Source organism: Grammomys surdaster, unplaced genomic scaffold, assembly GCF_004785775.1.
Source record: "Grammomys surdaster isolate TR1022 unplaced genomic scaffold, NIH_TR_1.0 242, whole genome shotgun sequence".
Classification (NCBI taxonomy): domain Eukaryota; kingdom Metazoa; phylum Chordata; class Mammalia; order Rodentia; family Muridae; genus Grammomys; species Grammomys surdaster.
The window spans coordinates 3,379,745-3,407,691 of NW_021604687.1; the positions used below are offsets into that span (position 1 = coordinate 3,379,745).

Sequence of the window (27,947 nt, forward strand, 5' to 3'; positions counted from 1 at the left end):
ATACATACATATATATGTCACTTTGGCTTTTATTTGTTTTACATTTTTATTTACTATGGTTGTTAAAAGAGAAACATCACCATCACCTATAGATTCAAGTACTTGCATATTTGATTCCCATTTAGTTGTGCTGCTTAGGGAGGTTTGGGGTGTGTGTCCCTACCAGAGGAAGTATGTCACTAAAATGAACTAAGAGCTCATAGTCTTACTCTATTTCCAGTTGCTTTCTCTGCTTCATGATTGAGGTTGAAGATGTGAGGTTGAAGATGTGTGTAGCTCTCTGCTACAGCTGCTTCTTTCCTATAATGGACTCTTATCTAGAACCGTAAGCCAAAATATGTAAGTTGTCTTGGTCATGATATTTTATCACAGCAAGTGAAAAAGCATCCCTTGATTTACTCTATTCTTTTAATTGCTCAATTAGCTTCCGTGATTACTCCATTCCGTTTTATACTTATTCTGTTGTGTTCTCTCTGTTATTTACATACAATACATGTAACTTTCTATTTTTTCTCATGTCTCATTTTCTCTTTGTTTTGTCCATCAATTCATATTTTTTACTTCTTCAATATAAGTACCTGTAATACTAATAAGTTTTAAACCCCTTGCCCGAATGATATCCCGAACCAATTTTACCTGTTTTTCTTTATTTTTATCCATCACTCTTATATTGATTCCTAGTCTTTCCAAGCCAACATTCCTCTCATTCTTATCCTTAGCAATAAATGTCTTAGTACATATCACATTCTCCTGTACTTTTTAAATTCTTTTTAGATTGATAGAGTTGAATTGTTTATAATTGACAGTGGTCGCAATGAATTTATCTATTGTTTGTGGTTGTTTCAGTTAGTATTCTAATCTCAGAATGCTACTAGAGATCATGTCTGGTGCACTGAGGGTATAGCTTCTGAGCCACAGCCCTAATCTGGTAGAGCAGAATGGCACCTCAACCTTATTATAGCCTAGACACACTTGAATATTGAAGTGACTTCTAGTGAAAGAAAATGTTTTTTAAAGAAAAAATTCAACTAACTACATAAGCCCAAGTGCTTAAGTCTTGCAGATGCACAAGAAAGAGGGGGAAAAAATGAAAGCCAGAATTGGCTGCAAAACATAGTGTCATCATATTCCACTAAGATTGAATTAGATTTACTTCCAGACGAAGGAAGAAAAATACTTATAAAAATGCTTAAAAAATCAAACAGGACACAAGCTCCTTAATGAACTCAAAGAGAATATCATAAACATGTGTATGAAATAAAGTATTCAATAAAAACATGGAAGAAAAAATATATATACACAGTTCTGAGAAATAATAAAAATTCAAACAAACTTTAGAAGTGAAAACTATAATAAATAAAATAAAAATCTCAGTGTAAGTCTCATGAATAGAAATGTCAAATGGAAGAAAGTCTATTAGGTCTTAAAGACAAAGTAAGTATATCAGATAGCAGAATAGGCCTTTGGGGGAAAAAACTAACATCTCTTCATGATAACAAAAAGAACCAACAAAACTTGTGTTAGAAGAAACATACTCCAGCACAGTACAAACTACACATGACAGATAGAATTATCTTAAACGGGCAAAACCTACAAGCAATTTTTGCTAATATTAGGAACAAAAGGAAGGTATTTGCTTTCACCACTCAAAAGTATTTTAACTATTTCATTTTTTTTTTGAGAATTTTGCACATTGTATTTGGTCATACGAACACCCGATTCTTCCTATTGCCTCCTCCAAGAACCACAATAAACTCCCTACACTCCCCAACTTCTGCTGAAAGTCTCATAGCAATAAGGTGACTTAAGAGAATAAAAGACATACAAATAGGAAAGGAAGAGAAGAAGATGTCAAAGCTTCCTTATTGCAGAAAACATGAAAGAGCGCATAAAATCCTACCAGAAGTATTTTAGAATGGACATTTTCTTTCTTTCTTTCATTTTATTTTATCTATCTATCTATCTATCTATCTATCTATCTATCTATCTATTTATTTTTACAGTACAGTCATTGCCTCCCTTGCGGTCCACCCTCTCACAGTTCCTCATCCCATTCCTCTTCCCTCCTGTTTCTAAGGGGATGCCCCCCAGGGCTTCCCACTCCCTGGGTCCTCAAGTTTCAGGAAGGTTAAGTGTGTCTTCTCCCAATGAGACCAGACCAGGTAGTCCTCTGCTAGATATGGGTCGGAGGCCTTTTATGGGGATGGCCAGCTCATGTATGCTGCCTGCCTGATGGCTCAGTGTCTGAGAGATCTCAGAAGTCCCGGTTAGTTTTCAAAAGGAACAGGATGTGAAATTAACCTACAAAAACTCTGTAACTTTTTAAAATACATGATAGTAATAATAATATATAATAGTAATAGATATAATAAAAGAGAAATCAGGAAGACAGTCCTATTTACAATTACCTCAAAACAAGAGAAAGAAAAAACCTCTCAGAACAAATTTAGTCAATGAAAGAAAGCTCTGAATAATGAAAAAATTTAAACAGTGGAAAAGAAATTGCAGATACTAGAAGATGGAAAAACCTCATTCACACCGACAGAATTAATATTGTGAAAATGCTATACTAATGAAGGTAATCTACAAAGTCAATGTAATTCCCATCAGAATTCTAAACTTCTTCTCCAGGGAGCTAGAAAACAAAACAAACAAACAAACAAACAAACACAAACAACAACAAAACAAATTTCCAAAAGATCATATTTAAGACACAAAGACCCAGAATAGCCAAAGCAATTCTAAGCATAAAATACAATGCTGATGTTATCACTATACCTGATTTCAAGTTTTTCTACAGAGCCACAGTAGCCCAAATAACTTGGTACTGGGCTAAAGATGGAATTGTAGATGAATGGAATAGAGGGGTCATGTAAACCCCAAATGACTACAGCCACTCAAGCTTTGATAAAGATGATAAAATATGCATTGAAGGAAAGGCTGAAGAAACAGAAAATTTGAGCTAGAGGCTCATCTCTGCTCCCTTGAAGTCCTTTCCTTCTGTGAGTCCTTGCTTTCTGTAATAGGACTTTTTGTTCTGATTTAACTTGTACCATTACCAGTTTCTTTAATCTTGTCCTAAAACCTGATTTAGCTTCATGACCTTATTGTTACAAGTTCAGACTAATTCTCAATCTGCTCTGAGTTCAGATCGTAGAACTTCTGACCTCTGTTGATGTTCTTTTTAACCTCGTCTTACAGTTACAATGATTTCTGTAATATTTCTTTTCATCCTTAATATTTCTATAATTTCTGCAATGTTAACAGTGTGTTCTTCCTTTCATAACTGGGCTTCAGTAGTAAAATAATCTTTTAAGTTTTCTTGTGCTATTTTTAGCTTAAAACCTAACATTCCTTATTTTATCTATACTACCTTTAAGTGGAAATATTATCATATAGGTACCATATGGAGAACTTAAAAAATAATCACAATTAAAAAGACAAGATAACAATCTCTATAAAGACTAATTGAATTAAATGAGAATATTTACTTTGTTCTCTAAGATCAAGGGTTTTATGTATACAGGTGCATTTAAAATAACTCCATCCTAATTTTGTTAAGCCATGCTTATTCCTTTTGAAAAACATTATTTATTTTTATGTGGAAGGATATTTTATATGCTTGTATGTCTATGTACCACATGCATACCTGTTGTCCATGGAGGACAGAAGATGGCATCGAACATCCTGGAACTGGAAGTACATCTGAACCACCATCTGCCTGCTGAGAATCCAGTCTGAGCTCAGTGGAAGAACATTTAGAGCCCCCTTAACCTCTGAGCTATCTCTTCAGGCTACCCTGTTTATTCTGACACTAGCTCTTTAGATGGACTCGTTATCTCTCTATATAGAGTTGCTATCTATAGGTGTATCACTGCAGTAACAGCTTCAAGGAGAGAAGAGTCTAGGCTAGTGATAGAAGCGCCTCTGCTGAATAAGGTTTTATGATGTAGATAGTGTGTATATATCTTAACCTGGTCCCAGAAATAATGCTATAATTTTAAAGTTTACACCTGAATCAACAGCATCTTCTTGTCAAAGATAGTGTTCCTTTTGCTCTATCTAATGGGTAAAATTCTGTAGAACCAGAAAACAGGAATTAGGTTCTAATTCTTAAGTTTCAAGTAGGGTTTTTTAGTACTATTATTATTACTTTTATTGTTGTTGTTGTTGTTATTTTATAAAATAACGTACTGAGCAGTTGTGACTTTCTGATCAAGTTAATTCTTTCAAAGCACTTCTGTTCAATTCTCCTTAGTGTCTCTTTCACTATGCCCAGTAAGGTAGCCCAAATTACCCATATGTCCAGCACACGGTGAGGCTATTCGACGTCCCTGTACCTGATGGAAAATATAGCTTTGTAGAAAATAATTTTCTTGTTCTTTCTTTTTTTGTTGTTTTGTTTAGGCTATCTAAAACAGAAGCATGTGTCCTGCCTATATTGGTGCTGATACTATAAATGTCTGTGAAGTGCTATAATAAGGACAACTAAAGACTTTCAAGTTCAAGATTATTCTACCATGTCAGGTTTCTTTTTCTGCCTATCCATGTCCGTCTTTCTCTCTCCAACACATGTTATTTAAATATGTTACCATTTCTAGATGCTGGAGTTAACACATCACTGTCAACTGCTAATAGTGTCCATGTGATCAAAGTATGCTCATTCCAGGGACCACTGGACATGGAGTTGTTCTATCTTTGAGTGTGAACATGGAGATGAAACTAAATCCATCCAAGTGATTCTTCAGAGATTTTTTTGCATCTGAAGTCGAGGACTGGAAATTTTTTTCTCAGACATCAACGTGATGAACCACTGAGCCTAGATGCTTCAAGTCTCTTCATATACAAAAAAGCCACTACAGATGGAGAAAATGAAGCAGACCTGATAGCATTCGAGAGTATAATTTTTATTGCTTAGTGTTCATGGAATAGTCTGAGTCCTTCAGGAATTCTGTCACTCCTGGGAACTAAACTCCAGATGCCCTGGGCAATTCAATGGGTTTCTGAATTTTATAGTCAAAAAATTTATGGCTAATCAAGTTGATAGAGTGTACTTGCTCTAGTAAGTGATCCGTTAAACAAATGTCTCCTACTTAAAGCCTCAATGTGAGGAATCTTCCACATTAAAGGAGCATTATTCTTAGGTCTCCCACAAGTTTCACTGCATTAGTCAACCGACAGAGATAGTCTCGAGGGCCATCTTCAGCTCTGTCAAGAAAATGGCAGAGTATAAATTCCCTGCTTTTATAGCTGACAAAATTGACACTGGAGAGACAGACAGACATGTTTGTGTGTGTGTGTGTGTGTGTGTGTGTGTGTGTGTGTGTGTGAAATATATTAACAAAATAGAGTCACATAATATAACACTGAAGATAGTTGACAATGTCTTATGAAAAGACATCATGTTCTTTGATAGATTGGTATCCATCTATCAAAAAGTCTAGGTGTCTCTTCTAGGTACTTCCTAGTATTCCTCTGCAGTACTATTATCTGGTACATAGGGGAATAGTACCATCTTCAAGTAGCCTCAGAGAAATGAGAAAGGTGAGAGTAGAAATAATATACCTTAGATAAAGGTTAAAAAGAACAAGGTTATATAAAAACAGTTGATAAATGTCTTCTACTACCCAACTTCTCCATCCTCTATTCTCCAAATACCACTGCTGCTTCAAGTTAGTAGCTGCCGATTATATAAACACAACCACTGAACCTGGTATAGCATTATGTAATAGCTCTATGGTCAGATACAGTATCACTGCTTGATACTCCTCTGGGTTGGCATAGAAGGAATAAAGGGCATGGGGCTTCTTTTTTGTTTTCTTTAATCTTCTCTTTCTAAATGGAATCCACCATGTTCTGATGCATACACCATGGATATGAACCTTCATGTGTGCTCTTCATGTTGCTATGAATGGGCAAAGCTTCTACATAGAGATTTGGAATAAGAATAACCACACAGAGATGTGTAATTGACCTACAGCCAGGGAAAGATATAAGACGAAATTAGACAGAGGCTACAGTGAGTACTCGAGCCTCTAGCACATTCTATGATCTAACTCAGTTGGACCTTAGCTAAGCAAGGGAGTCAGTGGAGATGAGACAGGAGAGACAAGCTTGGCACACTTTACTAGCATGTACTCAAGTAGGTCAGTCTGAGCCATTACACTTTTATAAGCTGATAATGAGGATGAGGCATGAACAAAATTATACTTTAATTAAAATAATGAGGAGGCAACCTGGCAGGGAAAGGAAGGTTGACTTTTAATGGAAAGGAACTAGAGGCATGAAGCCGGAGAGCTTATACAGGGGAGAACGCCTGTGAGATAAGAGCATAACCTGTCTCTCATCATCTCTAAATATGAAGAACAATCCCTGGCCTAAGTCAGCAATCAGAGAGGCTGACACAGTGTGTTAAAACATGAACTGAGGCAAAAAATACCTGATCTGATGAAAAGCTCAATGATTATTTCATGACTATTCTGTTCATTCTGTTCTATGATCTGATATTTCTAGTCTTGGAGTATCTACTTTTCCAATTACAGAGATATGGAATGAAGAAAGAAACATATGACTCCATATCAGAAAGATACAAATTCTATATCAGTCTCTATGTGCTACTTCAGGATGTTACCATGCTAAGCATGGCCCAGCCCATTATCTGACGGTGGAGCCTAGGAGGTAGAACTCAGGATTTAGAAAGACAGGTGTGCAGTCTTATTTCCAAGGCTGCAGGCTTGGATTTTGATAGTCAACTAATATCCCAGACATTCCACATATGAAAAGGTGATTAAGGATGAGTTTCATAGCTTTAGCAACATTTCCATTTCTGCACATCATTCTTGTTCTTATTGGTTTTAATCCTAGTTGGCATTACTCTCATAATAGTGGTAAAGATCATTTGATTTATACTATCAGAAAAAGTAGGAAATTCAAACTCCCTGTGTCTTAGTCAGTGTTCTATTGTTGTAAAGAAACACCGTGACCACAGCAAACTCTTATAAAACAAAACATTTAATAAGAGCTTGCTTACAGTTTCAGAAGTCTAGTCCATTATTGACAAGGCAGGACACCACAGCTTTCAGGCAGACAATGGTTCTAGAGAGGTAGCTGAGAGTTCTACACCCTGATCACCAGGAGAGAGAGAGAGAGAGAGAGAGAGAGAGAGAGAGAGAGAGAGAGAGGGTGGGAGGGAGGGAGGGAGGGAGGGAGGGAGGGAGGGAGGGAGGGGGAGAGGGAGGAAGGGAGGGGGAGAGGGAGAGGGAGAGAGAGGGAGAGAGAGGGAGAGACAGAGAGACAGAGACAGAGAGACAGAGAAAGAGAGGCAGAGACTATTTAGCTTGAGCATTTGAAATCAAAAACTCCACCACTAGTGACACACTTCTACCAACAAAGCCACACCTCCTAACCTCTGTCAAGTAGCATCACACGCTAATGACCAAGCATTCAAATATGTGCTATGGGGGTCATTCCTATTCAAACCATCACATTTTAACACTCTGGCCCCCATAAACTTGTGATTATATCATAATCTAGCTTCAAATAGTGTAGTCCATATAGTATATAAAAGTCTCAATGCTATTTTAAAAGTCCAAAAAAAAAGTGTTTTAAAAGTTTTATGTCTCTTCTGAGACTCATGGCAATCTCTTTAACTGTATAACCCATTGTCAATCTCCTAACTGTAACCCCCTGTAAAATCAAATCAAAAGACTCACATGCTTCCCATGTACAATGGCGTAGGATGTACATTATCCTTCCAAAAGAGAGAAAGGGGAGCATAATCATGAAATACTTGACCAAAGCAAGACCAAAACCAGCTGGGAAATGCCCAACTCTGCATCTCCATGCCTGATATCAAAGAACTGTTCGGATCTCCAACTCCTTTCAGCTTTGTTAACTGAAAAACACCCCTCTTTCTTTGGTTAGCTCCACATCCCATTAGCAGCTCTCTTTGGCAGGTATGCCATAACTATGGCATCACCAACATCTTGTTATCCAAGACAACCGAAATTTCACTTTCACAGCTTCATACAAAGGCCTTTCTGGGGCTCCATGAACGGAAATCCTTGACACATGCTTTGCCTCTGCAGCCTTTCTTAGCCATGGAGAGAGATTACATAACCCCTTTCTTGTATCGTTGACCCTACAATCAGAACCAAACAGAACAACAGAAGTTGTCAAGATCTTCTGCTTGCTGAGGCTGGAATATGGCCCCTTCATCCAAATATATTTTCATTTTCACCCGATTTCTGCTTTTGATTTTTCTTTCACTACCTAAACTTGTCTGTTGTTGAACTCAGAGATCTGCTTGCTTCTGCCTCCTGAGTGAGTGCTTCACCATACACAGATTTTCTTTAATTCTTTTACAAAAATTAAAAGCTTAGCTGGGTGGGATTTTGTCCTGAGGTCATTATGTTCTTTATTACATTTAGAATCAGGCTTTTCTCTAAACTTTTTGTCTCTATGAACACAGGACTTAGCTCTATTACAGTTCCTGGTAGTCACTTTCTATTCAAACTGTACAGTTTTATATTTTTTCTTGCTTAATATGCTCCTTTTCATTATAGACTCGCACAAGAGTCTAATAACCACACAACAAAGTCTGTACTAGAATTCCCTGATATCTCCTTTGCTAATACCATTAATCCAAGACTCTTCAATTTAGCTTCAGGCATATTTTTCAAACAAGGGCAAACGTCAGCTACATTCTTCACCAGAATATTACAAGAATGTTCTCTAGGCCCCATACTAATATTTTTCTCTTTTGAAAGCTCTTGATGTTGGCTGTCATAGTCTATACTGCTCTCAGCACCACTGTCTTTCATGCTCCTGCTAGTATGGTTCATTAAGCCCCACTTAAAGCGTTCAACTGTGTTCCCAGTTCTAAAAGTCTAAAAGTCTACATTCTACCACCAAAAACATGGTCAGGGCTATCACAGCAATACCCCTGTCCCTGGTACAAACTTAGGTCTTAGTCAGTGTTCTATTGTTATAAAGAGACACCATGAGAACAGCAACTCTTATAAAGGAAAGCATTTAATTGGAGTTGACATTCGAAACCTCTAACAAGGCCACATTTCCTAATCACTGTCAAGTAATGCCACTTGCTAATAACTCAAATTCAAATATAACTCTATGGCGGCCATTCTTACCACCACATTCAAACCGCCACACTCTACTAAAGAGTTAATTAAGGAATGGACAAAAGGGTAATATATAAAGAAACACTAAACTGAAAGATTGGGAAGATGTTATCAAGCTTTAACTGGCCATGCATTTTATTTTGTGTAAAAAAAAAAAACTGTTGGGAAGATAATACTAAATAATATAGGCATATATAGTCACGTATATATAGACATATATACAAGGCTAGTATCTACCAAAATAGAAGGACTTATATACTATGTAATATTTAATAATACATATTATCAAATGTATTATCTATAGTTCTTATATTTCTCTGTTCATCAGTTTTAACTGTCACATTGACAGTTTTTCCTTAGTAAATATTTATTTTTATTTTGTGTGCATGAGTGCTTCACCTGCATCTGTGTGCACCTCATCTGTGCCTGGCATCCATGGAGGCCAGAAACGGATATCAAATTCGACAGCACTGGAGTTGAAGATAGTTGTGGGCCACTATGTGGGTACTGGGTACCTCACTCAGGTCCTTTGCAAGAGCAGCAAGAGCTTTTAACTGCAGAGCCATCTTTCTAGGTCAGAAGAAAGTCTTAATGAGGAAGGGTGCAGATTGAGTAGTCCTGTGGTTGTGGCTGTATGGGACTGTCTTGATTGTTAATTGACATTTGAAGACCCAGCCCATTGCATGTGGCATCATTTCCTAAGCACAACACCCTGAGCTGTGTAAGAGGAAAGAAAGCTATCAGAGAAAATAACCCTCTCTTCTTGATTGTGTATGTGATGCCTTAAATTCCTGCCCTGATTATGCCTAAATAATGATTTGTAGCTGAGAACATAAGCTAAATAAACTCTTTCTTCCATAAGTTGATTTTTGTAAAGACATTTTAACTTGTCAATGGAAGTGAAGCTTGAACATTCTGACAAGTGGGTTTTATTAATTACTTTGATCTCATAAGTAAAGCTCAAGAAAATTGTCTTTTTTTTCCTAAATAAACATAGTTATTAAACAGCAGTGGTTATTCTAAACAGTTAGGAACAAAATATAAAGACTTATTTCTAAAGAAAATAAATGATTCAAGTTAGGTCTGCTTGGGTGAAAGTCTAATTATCCAACTGAGTTCAGCTCAATGACAATAAAGAGTTCAGTCAATCTGTCCATTTCTCCTGGATAGAGTGATGCCTGATAGCAGCTGGGAACAAATTAGAATAGGCAGTTTGGCTTGGGGAGTAATTTTGTTGTGAACATATTTTTCTCTTTCAATCTCTACCTAGATCACCCATATGTAAGTGTATTTTCATGTTGTGATGTAAACTTGTCACTCTGCTGCACAGCTCATCACTCATTTAGTCAGTTGATTGGCTGTTCATTAACTCCTCATCTGCTGTCTTCAGTCACTATGGTGGACAGTAGAATACAAGGGTGACATTCCAGTGAAGGATGCATACAAACCAGTCCTTTCCAGTTGATCAGAAATAGGTGACAGTATTTGAATAGTATCTGTTCCAGCTAGAGCAAATCTGGTGACTCCCCACAAATTATGATTGCCAAAGTATGACATGAAGCAAGAAGAGAATGAGATAGGAGTAGGGACTTATATCTGTTGAGGTACTGATGACTGTATTGGAGTAATGGCTGGGTGCTTCATCTCTGTTTACTATTTAACTCCACCAAGAGTTCTGTGAAACAGAGTTATTACTGGTCTCATTTTGCAGAGTAAGAAGTTAAGGCAGAGCCTTTATACTTATCCTTGGCCCCAGAGATAAGTCACACTATAGATCTTAACTCGGAAGCTTTCTTTCATTCCATTACACCCTGCTGCTTCCTGGGACAGTGATGCTCCAGTTTCAGTTTGCAGTCTTAACACAGAGTGGCTGGAACAAAGGCATTTAATCAAGACAGAAATAGATTTTAAGACAGATCATTTCTGCTCATAGAGAGCAATCAATAACACTTGAAATTGAATCAAATACATCCAGCATACACTATAGCTAAGTGTTTAATCTGTGTGTGTCTCAATCTTCTCTTTGACAAATTGGAGTTGATAATATATTTCTTCTCAGATCAGTTTATATATGTAGCAGCATGCATAGCAGAATACTAAGTGTCCAAGCAAATAGTGTTAGCAATAATTACTATTAATATTTATTTTTGTTGGGTTACTTACTTTCCAGAACTGACAAACAAAAAAAGGATATTATCTGAAGCAATTTTTCATGAATGGAGTTATTAAGTCTGACTTAACAATAGTGTTGAAACTTGGGTATTCTCTTTTTAAAACTGATTATTGGGTGTCTTAACACTGAATTAGCAAAAGACTCACAGTGATGATAATTAAAATACAAGTAAATTAAAAGTGAAGTGTTAATAGTAGCAGAATCCATGAGTGTTATGACTGAGTGATCATTCATGATGAGTTACACACTCTGGATTTGGAAAAATGCATCTCAGGAATGGCAAACTCAAAAAAAAAAAAAAAGAAAACCCTCTTGGAAATTGGAAATTGTCTGCCTAATATTAGGGTTGTGGGTACTTAAGAGAGAGAAAAAATAGATATGATGTCATGTTTCTTCAGGTTCTGAAATTTAATAGAAGTAAATGAGTTAGGTGCCAAGCTAGAGAGAGTATGAAGCCTGAGACTACACATATGCCACTTAAAGATATTAAGCCTCAAAGCCATCAAATTAACTTATAATCATGGACCAAGTGCCATGCATTGTAGACTGCTCATTTCTCATTTTTCAGATTTAGAAAAAAAAAAAGCAGTAGAACAATGAGGTAAGAGAGCTGATGCCTGTTGGCTTCATGGCATTTATGGAGAAGAGTAGTCTAAGAACAAAAACCACACTTGTGCCTGCGGTCCTGTCCTGATATACATGTTTTTAGGTCATGCAAATAGTTTGATTTGTGGGCTTGATAACTCTGAGAAAATTATGCAACCTCAGGTTTTCTTGTGGTTCTTTGGGAGCATTGGCTTAGCCAACACAGTACAAGTGTGTACATGGTACATGATTTATAACTTGTCCATGGATATTAGTGATGTTGAGTAATATGATTTAGAGCATTCTTGCTATGTTGGAAGTTAGTAGCACAAGAGCCTGTATCATAGTTAAACATGATACTGTTGTTGGGGCACCAGCAACACACAGGAAAGGCACAGTCCTCGGGGTCAGGTAAGGTGGCTATAAAGAGCTAGAGAACATAGAGAATGCATTTCACAAAACAGACAGAAGGCCACTCGGAAGAGATAACATTTCTAGAAATGAGGAGGTGAGCAGGCAGCAAAAGCTGTGCAGTTCAGTAACCCATGTAATGCCCATCAGTCATATTTCCTTCTGTTTGCCTAAAATTTCTGGGATGTCAGAAAAGGCTGAAGTAGTGACAACTTGTTTCCCGTCTTCCTAGTGTTTGGTTACTCTGTAAATCTAGGCTGTTTTCAAGGCTGAACTCGGATTCATGGCTGCCTGGGTGATGGAGGAAGTGTTCTCTCAAAGTTAAGAGAGCAGAGCTGTGAAATATGAGGCCCTGAAGCAGTAGGGAAGCTCACACAGAGACTGAAGTCAGACTGTAGTGGGAGAGCAGTTGTCTCACGTGCCAGATGCTTTGGGTTCAATCCACAGCACATGGAAAAAAAAAAAAAACTGAAAGTAAAGACAGTAAGAGTACAATGGTGATGGGAAGTATTTGCAAAGGACCACAGTCTTTTTAGTTGAGTGTGTCTGCAAACTTCTGTGTATGCCATTTTTTGTGCTTACAGCATGATTGTTCTGCGTCCAGTCCAGTAGTGATAAGGCTCAGCCTGCCCTTCTCAGTGATTGTTAAAGTTGAGTTACTTTTAGTTTCTCTTTATATACCACACATACCTTCTCATTCAGAAATCATGGCAGAGTACAAAGCTTCCGGTGCTGTCAACTGTTAATATGGACATAAATAAAAAGTAGCCAAGCGTTTCCCAGGCAAATGGAAAATTCAGGGCTGGGAAGGCCGGAGCCAGGTTCTGAAATTTAGTGTTACAGGAACATGTGTACCATGTTCTATGAACTGAATTTTCTCTGCAGAAATGTGTACTCAATATTGCTGTGGAGGGTAAGTGGAAAACTCCACCATGAGAACAGCATGTGAGGCACTAAATCTCAGCAGAAGGGAGCCCCTTCTTCAAAGCTTGAGATCTACAAGATGCAGCAAACCCCAAACAAAAATGGAGGAAAAAGTGCAAAGCAGGCATGAATGTAGGCATCACTACACTGGTACTGGGGTTCATATTGACTACAGTTATTTCTGGCACTTAAGTGTAAAGAACCTGCCTGCATAGGACTTCTTACTGCCATGCTGTCACCCAGCATGCTCCTCCTCTAATTAAAACTGCACAGTGCCGAGGAATTTAGTGCCCTAACCTCAAGCCTCTGGTACATCTTGTATTTTGTTTGAGGTTGACGTATTTGAAAAGACTGTAGAAAGTGTAATTTTTACTGGCTTCTAACGAAGCAGAAATGTTTTTTTTGTTTGTTTGCTTTTTTGTTTTGTTTTTATCAGAATTTTGCTTTGTTTTGCTTTTATTCCCTGGCATTGAGGGTCAAACATTAAATAATTTGACCTCAGATAGACAGATGCTCTAAAGAGCTGATTAAAAAAAAAAAACCTTAAAAGATCTCCAGATCCCAGATAATTAGGTGTTTTGCTCCATGGAAAAATCAGAATCACTCCAGTGTAGGGCACTGTATTAAATTATATTTTCAGAAGTTCCATTAGAATCTGGCATGTCTGTTATGGTGGTCTATCAACCAGCTTTTGTTTTATTGCCTGTGAGTATTACAGAACCTTGGTATTCTGAATAAGGTTTACAAGTATTGGAAGAAGTGAGTTAGGCTTTAAGCAGAAGCAAGAGAGTAGTGGGCTTGATTATTGTTGGCATAGCAGCTTTGATTACATTGATAGCTAGTACCACTGCTTCATCAATTGCTTTGACACAGGGAGTTAAGACAGCTATGTTTGTTAATCATCTAGACAAAAATGTTACTAATATTCTGAGTATTCAAGAGAATTTAGATAGACGTTTGGAACAACGGATTGATGCTCTTTATGATACTATTCATATTATTGGAGAGGAGGTTCAGAGTTTAAATGTAAGGAGCCATCTCGAGTGCCATGCCAAATACCAATGGATTTGTGTTACTACTAAAATTTACAATGACAGCCACTATAATTGGGAAAAGGTTCAGAGACACTTGCAGGGTATTTGGCATAATTCTAACACCTCTTTGGATGTTTTAGCCTTGCACACTGAGACTGTGAATTTAAAGAATGCTGCTCCACTGAGCTTTGATCCAGCAGATACTGCTGATAAAATTATTCATGGCCTGATGTCAGTGTTTCCATCTTGGTCAAGCTTCAAGAATGGCATATATAGCTTGATCATGCTAGCCCTTTTTGTCCTGGGAATACTTTTATTCCTGCTTGCCATGTTAAAGCTTGTCTTTAACCACATCAACATGCTGGCAGCCACAGTGCATGGCTTGAAACTAAGAATGGATGCCCAAATTTAGCAGGCTGTCAAGCCAATGACAGGCAACCTTCTGAAGCGCCTTACCAAGCTAAGACAGAAGTGCACTGCTTTTGATACTGCATGTTCGATATTCGATGACGGCTAAGGGGGGTGTTGCTGTCAGAATGACCTAAGACAGGCTCAGTCTTGTTAAATAATATAAATGGGGGAGATGTGGGAAGCCATTGGGGCTTCTTGGCAGGAATCTGACATTAGCCAAGGACAAGGAATTGGGCTTTAGACAAGAATCTGACTTTGGGCCATGACAAGGAAGTAAGTTCCTGCAGGAGTCTATTTTTAGGCTAAAGCGGAGAAGTAATTCAGTCAGGAATCCAAGTCTTAGGCTAAAACAAAGAAGTAAGCCTCAGGCATGAATATGACTGTTGGCTAGGACAGGGACGTAGGCTCACATACTTTGTCATCCAGATGAGCCCTTAGAAACAGCAAGAGAGATCACTGGGTGATCACAGGACTCTGTTTATTGCCTTGTTTGTTCCCTGACTGTTTGTTTCTACTGTAATGTTGGTTCCTCAAACCTAGAACTGACCTAAATACTTGCATGTAATTAAAAGGGTTTAAAAGAAAAGTTGAATTAAACGAGCCTGCCTTCAGCCTCAGAACTGGCTGGGGTCATTTTGCAAAAAAAAAAAAAAAAAAAAAAAAAAAGAAAAGAAAGAAAAAGAACAGTTGTGTTTAAAGATGCCTTTACTATGTGTCTTGTAACTGAATGTACACTTCATTTCTTTATTTTTGTGTGTTTGTACACATGGGAGGGTGTGAGAGGGCACTGCCTGTGTACGTGTGTGCGTGTATGCGTGGAAGACAATGGTTAACATTAAGTACCTACCTTAACCCTCTCTACCTTCTTGGTTAGGACAGCTTCTCTTACAAACCCTGGAGGTCAACAGTTTAGCTAGGCTGGCTGGTCAGCAAGCCCCAGGGACCTCCTCTTTCTGCTCCTTCAATGCTGTAGTTGTGCATGCATGGACCTCACTCAGCTTTTTGGATGGATATTGGGGAACACAATTGTTTGGCCAATTAAGCCACCTTCCTGCAGTGTGTGTGTGTTGTCTTTGTGTATGTGTGATGTACGGATGTATTTATGCATGTCTGTGTACCCATAGGTACCCATATCCAACCATGTAGAGGCTATTGGTAGAGGCATACAGAGCTTCTTTTACTGCTGTCTGTCCTATTCCCATAATACAGCATCTTTTACTGAACTAGAAGCTCAGTCTTTTTCAGCTAGGCTGACTAGCTGATGAGTTCCCAGGATATTCGTGTTTGTCCCTCTCAATGTAGCCATAACCAGCTGTTACATGGATGCTAAAGATCTGAACTCAGATGCTCAGGCTTCCAGAGCCATTGCTTTTACCAGCTGAGTCATCTTCTCAGTCCAGAATCTTCTGAAGCACATCCACGTGGGTTACTAAGACAGATCCACTAAATCAGTGCCTGAGAGGAGGAGGACCCTGGTAATGTACATTTTGTAAACACTCAGGGTAAGCATATGTAGCCATGGCTGAGACCTCTGGGTTTATAAGTGAAGCTATTTTCTTTGTATTTTAAACCTGAAATCTGTTTTGTAATGCTCAGAGACTAACACAGGAAGTTGTGTTCTTTTGAATGACAGATTGACCAAGGACAAGCTCTGCTCTAGGCTCCTGGGCCTCTGGCTTCCTTACCTTTAAAATGTAGCTGGCAAGGTTTCTTTTTAAGAGGGAGGGAGGGAGAGAGGAGAGACTGACAGAGCCAGAAACAAAGAGACAGAAGGAGACAGAGTCAGAGAGAGACACACAGAAAGACAGGGACAGAAAGAAAGAGAGAGGAGAAAGACAGAGAGAGGTGAATGCATGAGAACTCACTTGTCAAACCGTAGGATGCACTCCATTTGTTTTTACCAAAATGCTTTGTTGGCAGTTTTAAGCCTGTTTGTCAGGCTTATCGAGTGAAGAAAATCCATAGAAGTGGACCCAGCCCAAGCATTCTGACCTGAAGCTGTCAGTACAATACACCATCACCTCACACTGCAGAAGTCTGAGTGAATCAGCCAGATCCTGCCAGCCTGTGTGTGGTTTGGGAATTACAGTGTTTACATTGCCTTTCAGGCAGAAGATACTCCTGGGATGCTGTTACTGCTCTGAGTCACATATGCAAACAAAAATCCCCAGGTAGCTCTTTACAGTTGAGCCAGCAGTTCTGCTTCTGCACAGTCACCTGCAATGTGAGCCTGACTGCCTACATTGATGCAGAGTAGCTCAGGAAGTGATTTCTGCAACTTAACTCAAGTTTCAAACAGCAGAGTTTTATCATTCACCTTTGCCTTGGAACAAAAGGTATGGAGAGAAGTTTGTTCTGTATTAGGCTAGAGAGGAGACTCAGAAGGTAAGAGTCCCTACTGCCAAACCTGATGATCTGAGTTCAAAGTCCTGTAGAGGGAATCTACTTTCTCAGGTTCGCATAGTTGTACACACATGCACACACCACACGCGTGCACACACACACACACACACACACACACACACAGGGGCATGTGCACAGGCACACACAAACATAAGCACACACCACTAAGTAAATAATTCTTTTACTGGTTTCTACATTGCTATTTGTTTTCTCAACCTACTTGGCTGGGACTATTGGTGTACAATGAAAGCAAGATAAAGCACACTAAATATATTTGAAAGGGTATTAGCAGTTTAAATCGGGCTTGCCTGAGATCTGATTAGCGTGTTCTTTCTCTTTTTCATTGTGGTACCAACTACCTGTCCATTGCTTCCCTGTATTTATTGGGGAAATGTTTAGAAGAGTAGAAATGAGTTCAAACTGGCTTTAGACATTATACACTTCACTTACCCTTTAGCAGTAAGCCTGTGATCATTATCACTATTTACTATTTTCTCTGAATGCACACCTGATCCTACCACCTACTAATGTGTGGCTTGGGGCTAGCTAATTCAATCTCAATTTCTTCAGCTGACAGACTTCACACATTACCATTCTTCAGATGCTAAGGAAAGCCTTATGTGAGAAGAATATAGATAGTTCCCCATGCTTCACTGCCCCAACTATTTCCCTTGTTTTAACTATTAATATGATGAATTGGTAAGCACCGGTGTGGTAGGTCTTCTTTTTTTTTTATTTCTGTTTTTGAAAGGAGAAAGGTTAAGTATATTGATTACTTTTCTGTTGTGATAAAATATCATTACTTAAAGCACCTTAGAGTAGAAGAGGATTTATTTATTTTAGCTGACAGTTCCACAGGAGTATAGTCCATCATAACTAGCAAGACATAACAACAAAAGCATAGGCTAGTCTGGTAGTCAGGATGTAGAGAAAAGAACAGGTATTGGAGCCAGGCTATGAGAAATGGAAACCCATCTCTAATTATGTATTTCGTCCAGCAAAGCTACACCTCTTGAAGGGTTCTATAACTTTCCCAAACACCACCATCATCGGGAACCAAGTATTCTAGTACGGAAGTCTATGGGACACAATTGTCTCATTTGTACTATCAGAGGAAGCATCAGATGCTTTGAACTTTCCTGGTTTCATACAAGATCCAAAAACATGGGGAAACTAAGATAAATATGTGACTTCTCCTTCTCCTCTACCTGTTATATCCCTTCCTTGTTATAGCATGCATATTGTGAATGTAGTGATAAATGGAACCCCTGATTGCTTGCTGGCTTCATCTTTAAGCCTATGGTCTGAGTCAGGCATGCTGCCATAACTATCAGCATACAAGCACTGCCATTCATGAAACATGTACTGATAGATGGTTAAGGCAGTGTGCTCAGTGTCTTTTCTTGTCTATACAGTCTTATCTATAATGAGATTCTATAAAATTGTACATACTAACACTTCCCCTCCTTGAGATCCTAGTGTTCAAACCTCTACAATAAATTGGCTCCCGGATGGTCTTTCTGGACACTTTATACCTCTGTGGTTCTAGTGTGTAATCCCAGACTGGAATGGGTCTTACTCATCTACACCTCTCTGCCTAGGATTTAGCAGATAATACTGGTTAAAATAATGGATGTGGCTTGGTCGCCATAAACTGCCATTGTGTTTCTATTCACAGCCTCAGTGAAGATTCTGTTATTCTTCTGTTCCACTAGTTTCCCCATCCCAGTCCTAACCCCACCCACCTTCAGATGAATTTACTCTTCAAAACAATTTCTTCTGCATTATAGTGTGTTTTATGGGGACCGTCTAACTAGGCTGCCACTGATTGGTTTCGGTCATTTCCTTGTTATAATTGTCATTTATTTGCCAGTATTAACATTTAACTCTACTCATTAAGAGATTTTTGCCAATTTCGACATTAGTGAAAGAAACCACACAGAACTGTCATATAAGTATGTAAAGGGAAATTTTTAAAATGCCTAAGTTATACTATACTTAAAGGAGGGGCCTTCTTAAGGTTTAAAGGTTTTCTATTCTATAAACTTATTTTTATAGTGTTTAACAAATGAGAAGGAGGTGAATTTAGTACCTATTGTGTCTAATGCTGGACGAAGAACTTTTGTTACTGCATTTGATCTTTAAACCACTTTGACAGCATTTTGTCATGGATCCAGGAAGAACACAGGAGGCCCTACCTCTCCTGAAGGGTTATTGGTAGTGGCTAGTTGCTGGGGAAAGGCTGGGATTTTCTTCAGTTGTGTAGTCAAAAAAAAAAAAAAATAGTCTGTGCTACCTTAAGTAGTAACCTTTCACACATGCTCATACGAACAACCTTAATTAACCTCAGTGAAGATGTGTGTGTCTGTGTGTGTGTGTGTGTGTCTGTGTGTGTGTGTGTGTGTGTGTGTGTGTGTGTGTGTGTAGAGGAAATATTTTTGTGGAAGAGCGGTGAGAGAAGGTAGTGGGGGTGAGCATAAATAAAGTTCTTTATGTGCATATATAAAATCATTAAGGAATAAATATTTTAACATTAGAAAAATTCCTGAAAATAAATACAACTTGATAAGAGATATCCTCTAATGCTGAGGGTGGGGGTGGCAATCAGAGTTGTCCGGCTCTCCCATCCACATGCTGTACGGTCATGGTGAAATTCTATAACCTTTTTAAACTTAAGCTTTCTATCTGCCAACATATGATTATAGCTCATGTCTGGTATTGGGGGTATATAGAAAGATCTGGGGGGGGGAGTTGTTAATGCCCCCTTTGCTCCCATATCAATGCAGGACGTTTCTATACACACTTAGGTCACATAGCTCCCAAATAAAAGATGCACTATGCTAAGCAGGCTTTGAGCTATTCTAACCCTCTATTAAATGTCCAGATAAACGCCCAGTTACTTGATATCTCAGTGTCGTCTTGGATACCTCTGCTCCATGTGTGTCCTCCTGGCTGCTCTCTCATCTCATTGTGACCTTATGGTGAATTCTCTTGTCTCCATATGGTCTCTTCACACCTTTCCTTTCTTTCTGCTCCTCTTTCTCTCTACCTGGGATCCTCTCACTGGGATCTGATGTCCTGCCTCTACTGTCCTCTCCTACTCAGTCGTTGGGTAATCAACTCTTTATTAACCAATCATAGGTGATGAACAACAAGAGATGCTTGACATTGCCATACTTTGTTCTGTAACCAGATGTCTGGGCACAAAAATCAACATCTGAATATACAGCATATACTTTAAAACTACCTTAGTATTTAGGGTTTATTTAGTGAGAGATGCTTTCTGGCATGTTGAGGACCTACAAGGCTAAGTGTGGTTACTCATGCTCACCATCCTGAATGTAATACAGTAGAGAACCAGTGACTAGGCTATTCCTTAGTGACATAAACAAGTAGCTAGATTCATGAACAAAGCATTCATCTTAGTCTGTACCAGACACTGCCTTAGCTCAGATTATATTGCCTTTGAGCAAAAAGTTCAGATGTGACCTCTGGGTATGATAATGGGAACAGAAGTGTGACAGGTGTGCCAAGAATGGACAGTGACTTTGAGGCACAGCGGTCTTCCCCTCAGGGAGCAGTGGTACATGTATTGCTGTTCTCTGGTTTCCATGGAATGGGACAGATGTTTGAGCTGCAGAAGAGGGGTCACTTACTTTCTGCTTCAACAGTCACAACAGAATCAATAAGAATAAAACCTAATTTTTAACCTGCAGTAATTCTAAGTAGAATTAAAGAATATGGGCCTAAAGGTTTTGGGATATGAATATAAAGCACATGTACCCATGATCAGTCAAGTGAAACAAGTTATTATTAGTTCTATGTTGTCAGAAAGAGCCCTTTATAGTTGACAAAACAGAGGCTCAGAGACTATTACTGAGTACTATTCCAGAAAATAAAATCAGTAACAAGGTATGACAACCTGTGCTTTAACAGCAGGTAAACTCAGGGTCAGGTATAAAGGATTTGGTGTATGGAAACAGCTATTGTCAGCTTGTGCCATTAGCCATGGATACATTTGGTGACCATCATCAGCCTTTGCATTTTCTGTCTACTAGAACTTCATTCAAGTTTCTTAAAATAGAACAATAATTTTGTAAAACAAAAAGTTAGGGATAAATAATTTCTGTTCCTGTTAGACAAAAAGACACAGTGATGTTAATAGTTTGACAAGACAAAAACCCTTGTATTTTTGCCCTGGAATATCTGGAAGTACATTCTAAAGGTTCTATAAATTATGATTTAAAATTTTGCTGGAGATCTTCACTAGATTTTACATGAGAAAAAGTAGTTTTTGGTATCCTGATGGTAAATTCTTTTGTTACTTTTATTTCTGCCCAGCAGGAAAAAAAATCCCACAATTTATAGCAATTAAGTTAACAATGTATATTTTAGATTAAAATGTTTTTTCCTTTTTTCAAACATAAAGGTTGTTGTATTATTAATACTAAATGTATATCATATGTGAACACGTGTGTGTGCATGTGTGTGTATGTGTGTCAGGCATGGGGGTGGTGTGTGGCTGGTACCATGTCATATCACAATGTCTGTGTGTAAGTCAGAGAACAACCTTGAGTGTTGTTTGAAACAAGGTCCTTTGGTTGTATTTCCAGTGCAAGTGTCAAACTATCTGGCCCATGAGTGTGTCGTAAATCTCCTGACTGATAGAGCCTTACATCTTCATGCAGGAATATGCTTGTATTAAATACCCTCTAGCTACTGCATCCATGCTTTGACATAGCTTTCAAGTATCTGAACTTGGAACCTTAGGTTTATGTAGCAAACACTACTTACAAGGTTGTCTTCCTAGCCATGGGTCTACTTCTGATTTCCTGTCTTCCTTTAAAGAGATATCTCTATCTGGAATGTGGAGGTGCCATAATAAAGTAACATCTAATCTTAGTGATTTCAAATAGCAAATACATAACTCCTATTCATGCTACATGTATCATCATAAGCTGATTGGAACAGAGTCTAAGAATTCCCACCTAAAAGATTTTATGAATTCATAGGAAAAATTTTGGGGCAATTAAATCCTGAGTTATCTCTCTTCTAACCAAGAAAGTAAGATGTTTCTTGAATTTAATTGGCCAGCAGCTGTCACATGTTCTTATCTGAGTTCAAGGAGGCTAGAAATATGGTAGTTGTATCATTTGGCTGGGTGGCAGAAAGACATATTTGTTAAACTTCTAATTACTGCTGCAAAAGGCATCCTGTTGACTCTATTTCCTATTGAGACTATAAAAGTAATACGAATCCAAGCAATTATAAGTCTATGCTAGACTGAAAATATTTTTTTTCTTATAAGATTATGTACAGGTGAAAAATAAAAAATTGAATCTAAAAAAATTTGACATTAAATATATCCAGCAAATGCTATTTGAAAAAATGAAATCTATGTTTTAACATTTGTATAGAACCAAGAGATAGATAGACAGACAGACACACAGATAATAGATATGGAAGATAGATAGATAGATAGATAGATAGATAGATAGATAGATAGATAGATGATAGATAGCTAGCAATGAGTATCAGAGGAAAATGGATGATGTATAGAAAGGAGTTTTCCATGAATCACCAAAACCACTGCCTTGGCTGGAGAGATAGCTCAGTGGTAAGGTATTTGTTTTATAAGCATAGTGATTGGTGTTTGATCCTCAGAACACAGGTAGCAAATCTTAGACAAGGTACTCCAAAGGCACCTTTAAATTCAGAGTTGGAGAGGCAGATAGTTGACCTTCACTGGCCAACCAGCCTAGTTGATTTGGGAAGTTGCCAGCCAGTGAGATACTGTGTCCTTAGGGAAAGGTGAAGGTACCAGAGACACATCACTTGGATTATCCTCTGATGTCCTCATGCCTATGCACAACATTAACATGGAGAAACAAGCAACACACACCCACACCCCCAAACACACACACACACCCACACACACCCACCCACACACACACACACACGTATACAAATATTTTTTAAATACTGGCTTTTGTCGTATGTAAGACTGTTATTTTAGAATGTTGCATTAAAAGAAAACTGTTCTTTCCCCCCCTTAGGAAAACATAAACATTGATGAAGCCTCAAGATGCCTGGTCAAGCACATACTTGCAAATGAGTGTGACCTCATAGAATCTATAGAACCGGACATTGTGAAGCCCCACCTTACATCAACCAAGGTTGTCAGCTGTTCTGGCTGTGCCAAATCCTAGAAGGCTCCTCTACTGGCATATGACAGAAAGAACCCGTGGCCCTCATGAATTGTGCCTCAGTTTTTCCTTATTACCATTTTGGGTAAGCATCAGGATAGGGAAGCACATGTGACAAGCCAAAGATGTATGACTGTATGCTTCCTGTCAAAGAGGAGCAGCAAATGTTCTTTATGTGTTTTCCCGCACTGTCAGCACAGTGTTTACAAGCTTTTAAAATATTAGTCTGTTGCAATATGCTGTTTTATCACTGAGCAAAGTCACTCAGGGACACAGACAGCCCTGATATTCATTCCTTTAGATCAACAATGGCTTCTGCTCTTCTTGAGAAGGGGAATAACAGAGCAAGGCAGAGGTCAAGCTAAGTGTGGGGATTTGCCTTGCCCTGGTGCGTCTTTGTTCAGGTATAAATTTGTTCCTGGGTGTTCTGGTAGGTCTATTAAATAGAAACGCTATTTTCTCCATTCATGGCAGACCTAAGAGTTGTCTGTGATGTTTTTCTTCAGAGTCGTGTGCACAGGCAGCCTGGGCTTTTGTTGTCACTTGCTGTGCCCTGAATGCTGGTTTAACTGAAAACTGTATGGAAAGATCTGTTCCCTGTATGTACCTTTCTTTCAGCTTCCTCTGACTCAAGCTGCGGGACTGCTCTGTACATGTAAGATATATTATATATATATATTTTTCACAAGTGAAAAATAAAACATTAAAAATGCTGTTTCCCTATTTCTGATATTGCCTTCTTTCTTAGTACTGTGGATTTTTTTTTTTTTGACATTACAACCATGCTTCTCAAAATGCATTTCTACATTTGATTTGAGAAAGGTAAGGCTTTGGGATGAGTGCATTCTATCTGAACCAACTCTTTTATTCAGTATTTAGGGCAAGGAAATACTCAGTGCTTATGAATTTTTGATTAATCATGGAAACATATCTTCATACATTCTGACCAAGAAGGTGGCAGAACATTGAATGTAAAAACAAACAACAGGTAGACCTGAAACATCTAGGAATTCATCTTTCTTGAACCACCTCTCACCCATGAGAATAAGAATGAACTACAAATGGTCCTCAAATTTCTTTTTACTTGCAAAGGATAATTCCAAGACATGTTCTGTGTAATGTTCCTAGTGGTGCTAAGTATCTGGTTTTTATAGAGGTAATTTTCCATTTGATTCATCCCAAATTATTTCCCTATTCCTCTGGTGATGTTCTTTGGCTAACCTTCCAAATAAACTACATTCATGCAAATACAGGTCTTATGAGGAAGGCAACCTAAGTTTGTTAAAACAGAGGTGAACCTAGGGGGTTCTTTGTATAAGATGCCTAAATTGAATCATTTACAAGTCAGGATGGACTCAATGCTTGTGAACAAAGCTGTTAGTTATAGTACCAAGTTGCTAAGATTTGCAGGAGGTAGAGAACAGATCAGCAGTAAATACGATTTTATCAAATGCAAGCTTTTGCCCACCAAAAGATACAATCAGCAACATGAAGAGACGAACTACAGAATGCAAAAGATATGTTCAAACTATTCACTGATGAAAATTAACATAGAAGTAAATAGGGACTGTAAAAACTCAATGTCAACAATAATAATCTAATTAAAAATGATCTGAAGAGATGCTCTTCCATTGACAAAATATCAATGGCCACAAGTCTATGAAAAAATAAGCATAGAACATTACTGGCCACCAGAAAAAGCCAAAGCTAAACCAATGTGATGTAATTCTACTCTAATCAGAATAGCTAGCCACACAAAAGGAAAATAAGAAATGCTGGTGAAAACAAAGAAAGTGAAACTCATATTGATAGGAATAAAAATTAATGTAACAGCAATGATAAAATAAAGATCCTATTAAAGTCTGAAAATGTATCTACCACATGGTTCAGCCGTACATTTCTCAGTCTATACTCAACAGGAAATGAAATAGCTTATTTTCAAACAAGTATCGACACTGCTGTTCTACAGTATAGTAAGGCTGTTATAGTCCACATGTTCATGAAAAACTAATAGATATGCTCTAATTACCCAAATGTGACAAAAGAAATGTTAATTTAACTAAATCATAAATCATATTATGTGCATGCATCTAAATATTTTAATGTAGCACATATATATATATAATTATCACCTATTACTTTAAAAGAAGTTTTTAAAACAGATGAAAGAATGAAGAAGAAAAAATATAGCGTCAGATCAATCTTCACTTGTAGGGATTGTAGTGTACAAGTTGTATCTAATAAATGCCAGAAGGATCCTGGGAATCATTTCAACCTTGTTGTGTTGAGATGACAGAGTAAATAGTATTGAGAGTATATGTTTAAGACCAGATAGTTGAAAATCTGCTCATGAAGACACTCCTTCATGGCTCAACTTTTGACATCCTGGAAAATCTATCTGTAGTAGACATTAATATGCTCCTAGATATCTACTTGCAATTGACAATCATAACAGCCCCAAACAAAATGATATGAAAATGCTCAGAATTGCTTTGGCAAAAAAAAAAAAAAATAGAGAAAGTGAATAGAGTACTTATTTTGAGTAGCTGAATAATTGATCCATTGTTTCATTTCCTGAGTGGAGAACGCACACCCTTCACTAAAGTAATTAGGAATCTTCCAGAAGAGAGACAAGGGGCAGGGAAGAAGAGGCAATAACAAAGAAAAACTGGGTACTCACTTACTCAGTATACCATGTTTATGTAAATAAATTTGTGACTGAATTTTAGCAGGAATGTAACAAATATGTTTAAGGTACAGTAAGTACTAAAATGATGCTAGTATATTTCATGCTAAGTTTTAGACATCTCAGACTGAAAGATAATATCTGAAATGGATCTTCTTCCCTCAATAAGAAATTCTAAATATGTGCTTCTCCTTGTTTCTCTCAATTTCTAGACAACTGGGAGTCTTGATACTTACCCAGTGAATTCAGGAAGGATTCCACATGGTGTCAGCTGCTGTTTAATTAGTTCTGAACACTTCTGCTCATAGATGAGCATGTAGGAAAGATACCTAATACAGACATGGTAACTCATCACGATAGTCAAGGGGAGATGGGATTGCTGAAAACAAGTGGATCACAGAGTCATATATCTGAAATTCTGGGCTCATTAGGATTCTTTTGCTACTTCCATACAGAGTGACAGCTTGCTGGAATAGTTGTAGTATCACAGTTGTAAGGGTAAGCAAGAGTTCACATTCATGGGGATAAAGTCTGACTTAGACTGTTGACTTAGAAGCAACTGAGTCAAGAGAATGAGAATAGTAGAGTACAATCATGAACATCAGTTATGCTCTCAAACATTATCCACAACAAAAGGTCGCAGGTTGTTCCACCAGCCCTATTCTAAGTAGTCTCTCCTTTCCCTCTCCTGTGCCTTATTATTACGTCTCTAGCTTCATAAACTGTGGCTTGTGATTCCTTAAGGGGACAAATAATCAAATGTAGGGATTTTGAAAATTTCACAACACTAAAAGGTTCCTGAACGCACAACGACCAAATATTAGTTTAAAAACAAATACCTCATGAATCCAGTGTGTTTCTCGCTGGACTTGGCTTGTGCTGTATCTCACACAGGTCCCGTTGTGGCCTTAATTCTGTACATAGAACACATGCACTTGGCACTGGGTATATTATGTCACCACATGCTTCCTGAAGCACTTTGGCTTAGATTGGAAATTATTGTATGTTGTCAATTGCAGTGCTTTTATTATACATAAAGATTTTTTTCTTTTAGCCAAGCCTAGTGGCATAATCCTGTAAAATGAACACTTTTAATATTTTTCTGCCATGCCTGGGCCTGTCCATGTAAAATAAATATTTGAACTATTTGAGTTGTATCATGTCAGAATGCTTGATTTTGAAAGTTTCTATTTAAACTACTGAATTGAGTTTAAAAAAACTATTAAAGGAATTTTAACTTGAGGTTAAGATAGAATTTTAAACAATTGCTGAAATGATCCTAAATGTATTTCTATTATTTTATACTATCTATTTATAGGAATTGGAGATCTCAGCATTAATGTTTATAAAACCAAAACATCAAACATTTTGAAAAATTATTAAAGATCATCTATAATCTGCAAAATTTAATTCTTTATGAAAAAATAATCACTTTTTTCTCAGAATTCAAATAGACTTTCATCTTTAACAAATTATAGAATTATATATACAACAAAGAATTTTTTTAAAATATGTTTATTTGTCATTTATTATCTGTAACTGTTTGGAGTCTATACATATTCTATTTTTCTATATGCTCAAGATTCTAAAAAAGTTTCCCTGCAAGAAAGAGTCAAGAATGGAAAAACGATTCAGACAAGTGTCTTTCTTGAAAAATCCATGAAAGAACAGAATGTACTTAATATGAGGATTCAGTGCAGGGTACAGAGTGCACAATGAGTAGATACAGAGCAAGGAGACAGTAGCAAGGAATCCTAAATGCATTCTGCATGAGACCCCAACTAGAGTTTCCTGCACCCTTTCCTACAAGCATTCCCTAGATGCTTGGGATCAGAGCAATACAGAGTTAAGTCCTGCTAGACAAACCTCATGCAAAACTAGTGTAAATTAGTTAAAGAGTCAAGCTTCCTCACTTTGGCTTGAATAAACCTCAGACTTCCTCCTCCAAACGTGGAGCTACACACAATGGGAAAC

The 27,947-nt window shown here is 37.8% G+C and overlaps 1 protein-coding gene across 1 annotated transcript in view; it reads left to right on the forward strand.

The window, feature by feature from the left end:
• Positions 1-24,017, forward strand: part of Rab38 (RAB38, member RAS oncogene family) — a 65,813-nt gene extending 41,796 nt beyond the window's left edge. The window contains exon 3 of the mRNA XM_028774723.1: positions 23,138-24,017. Coding sequence (XP_028630556.1) covers positions 23,138-23,290 — 153 coding nt within the window. The 3' untranslated portion in view covers positions 23,291-24,017. The remainder of the gene's footprint in view (positions 1-23,137) is intronic.
• The last annotated feature ends 3,930 nt before the right edge of the window (positions 24,018-27,947 follow it).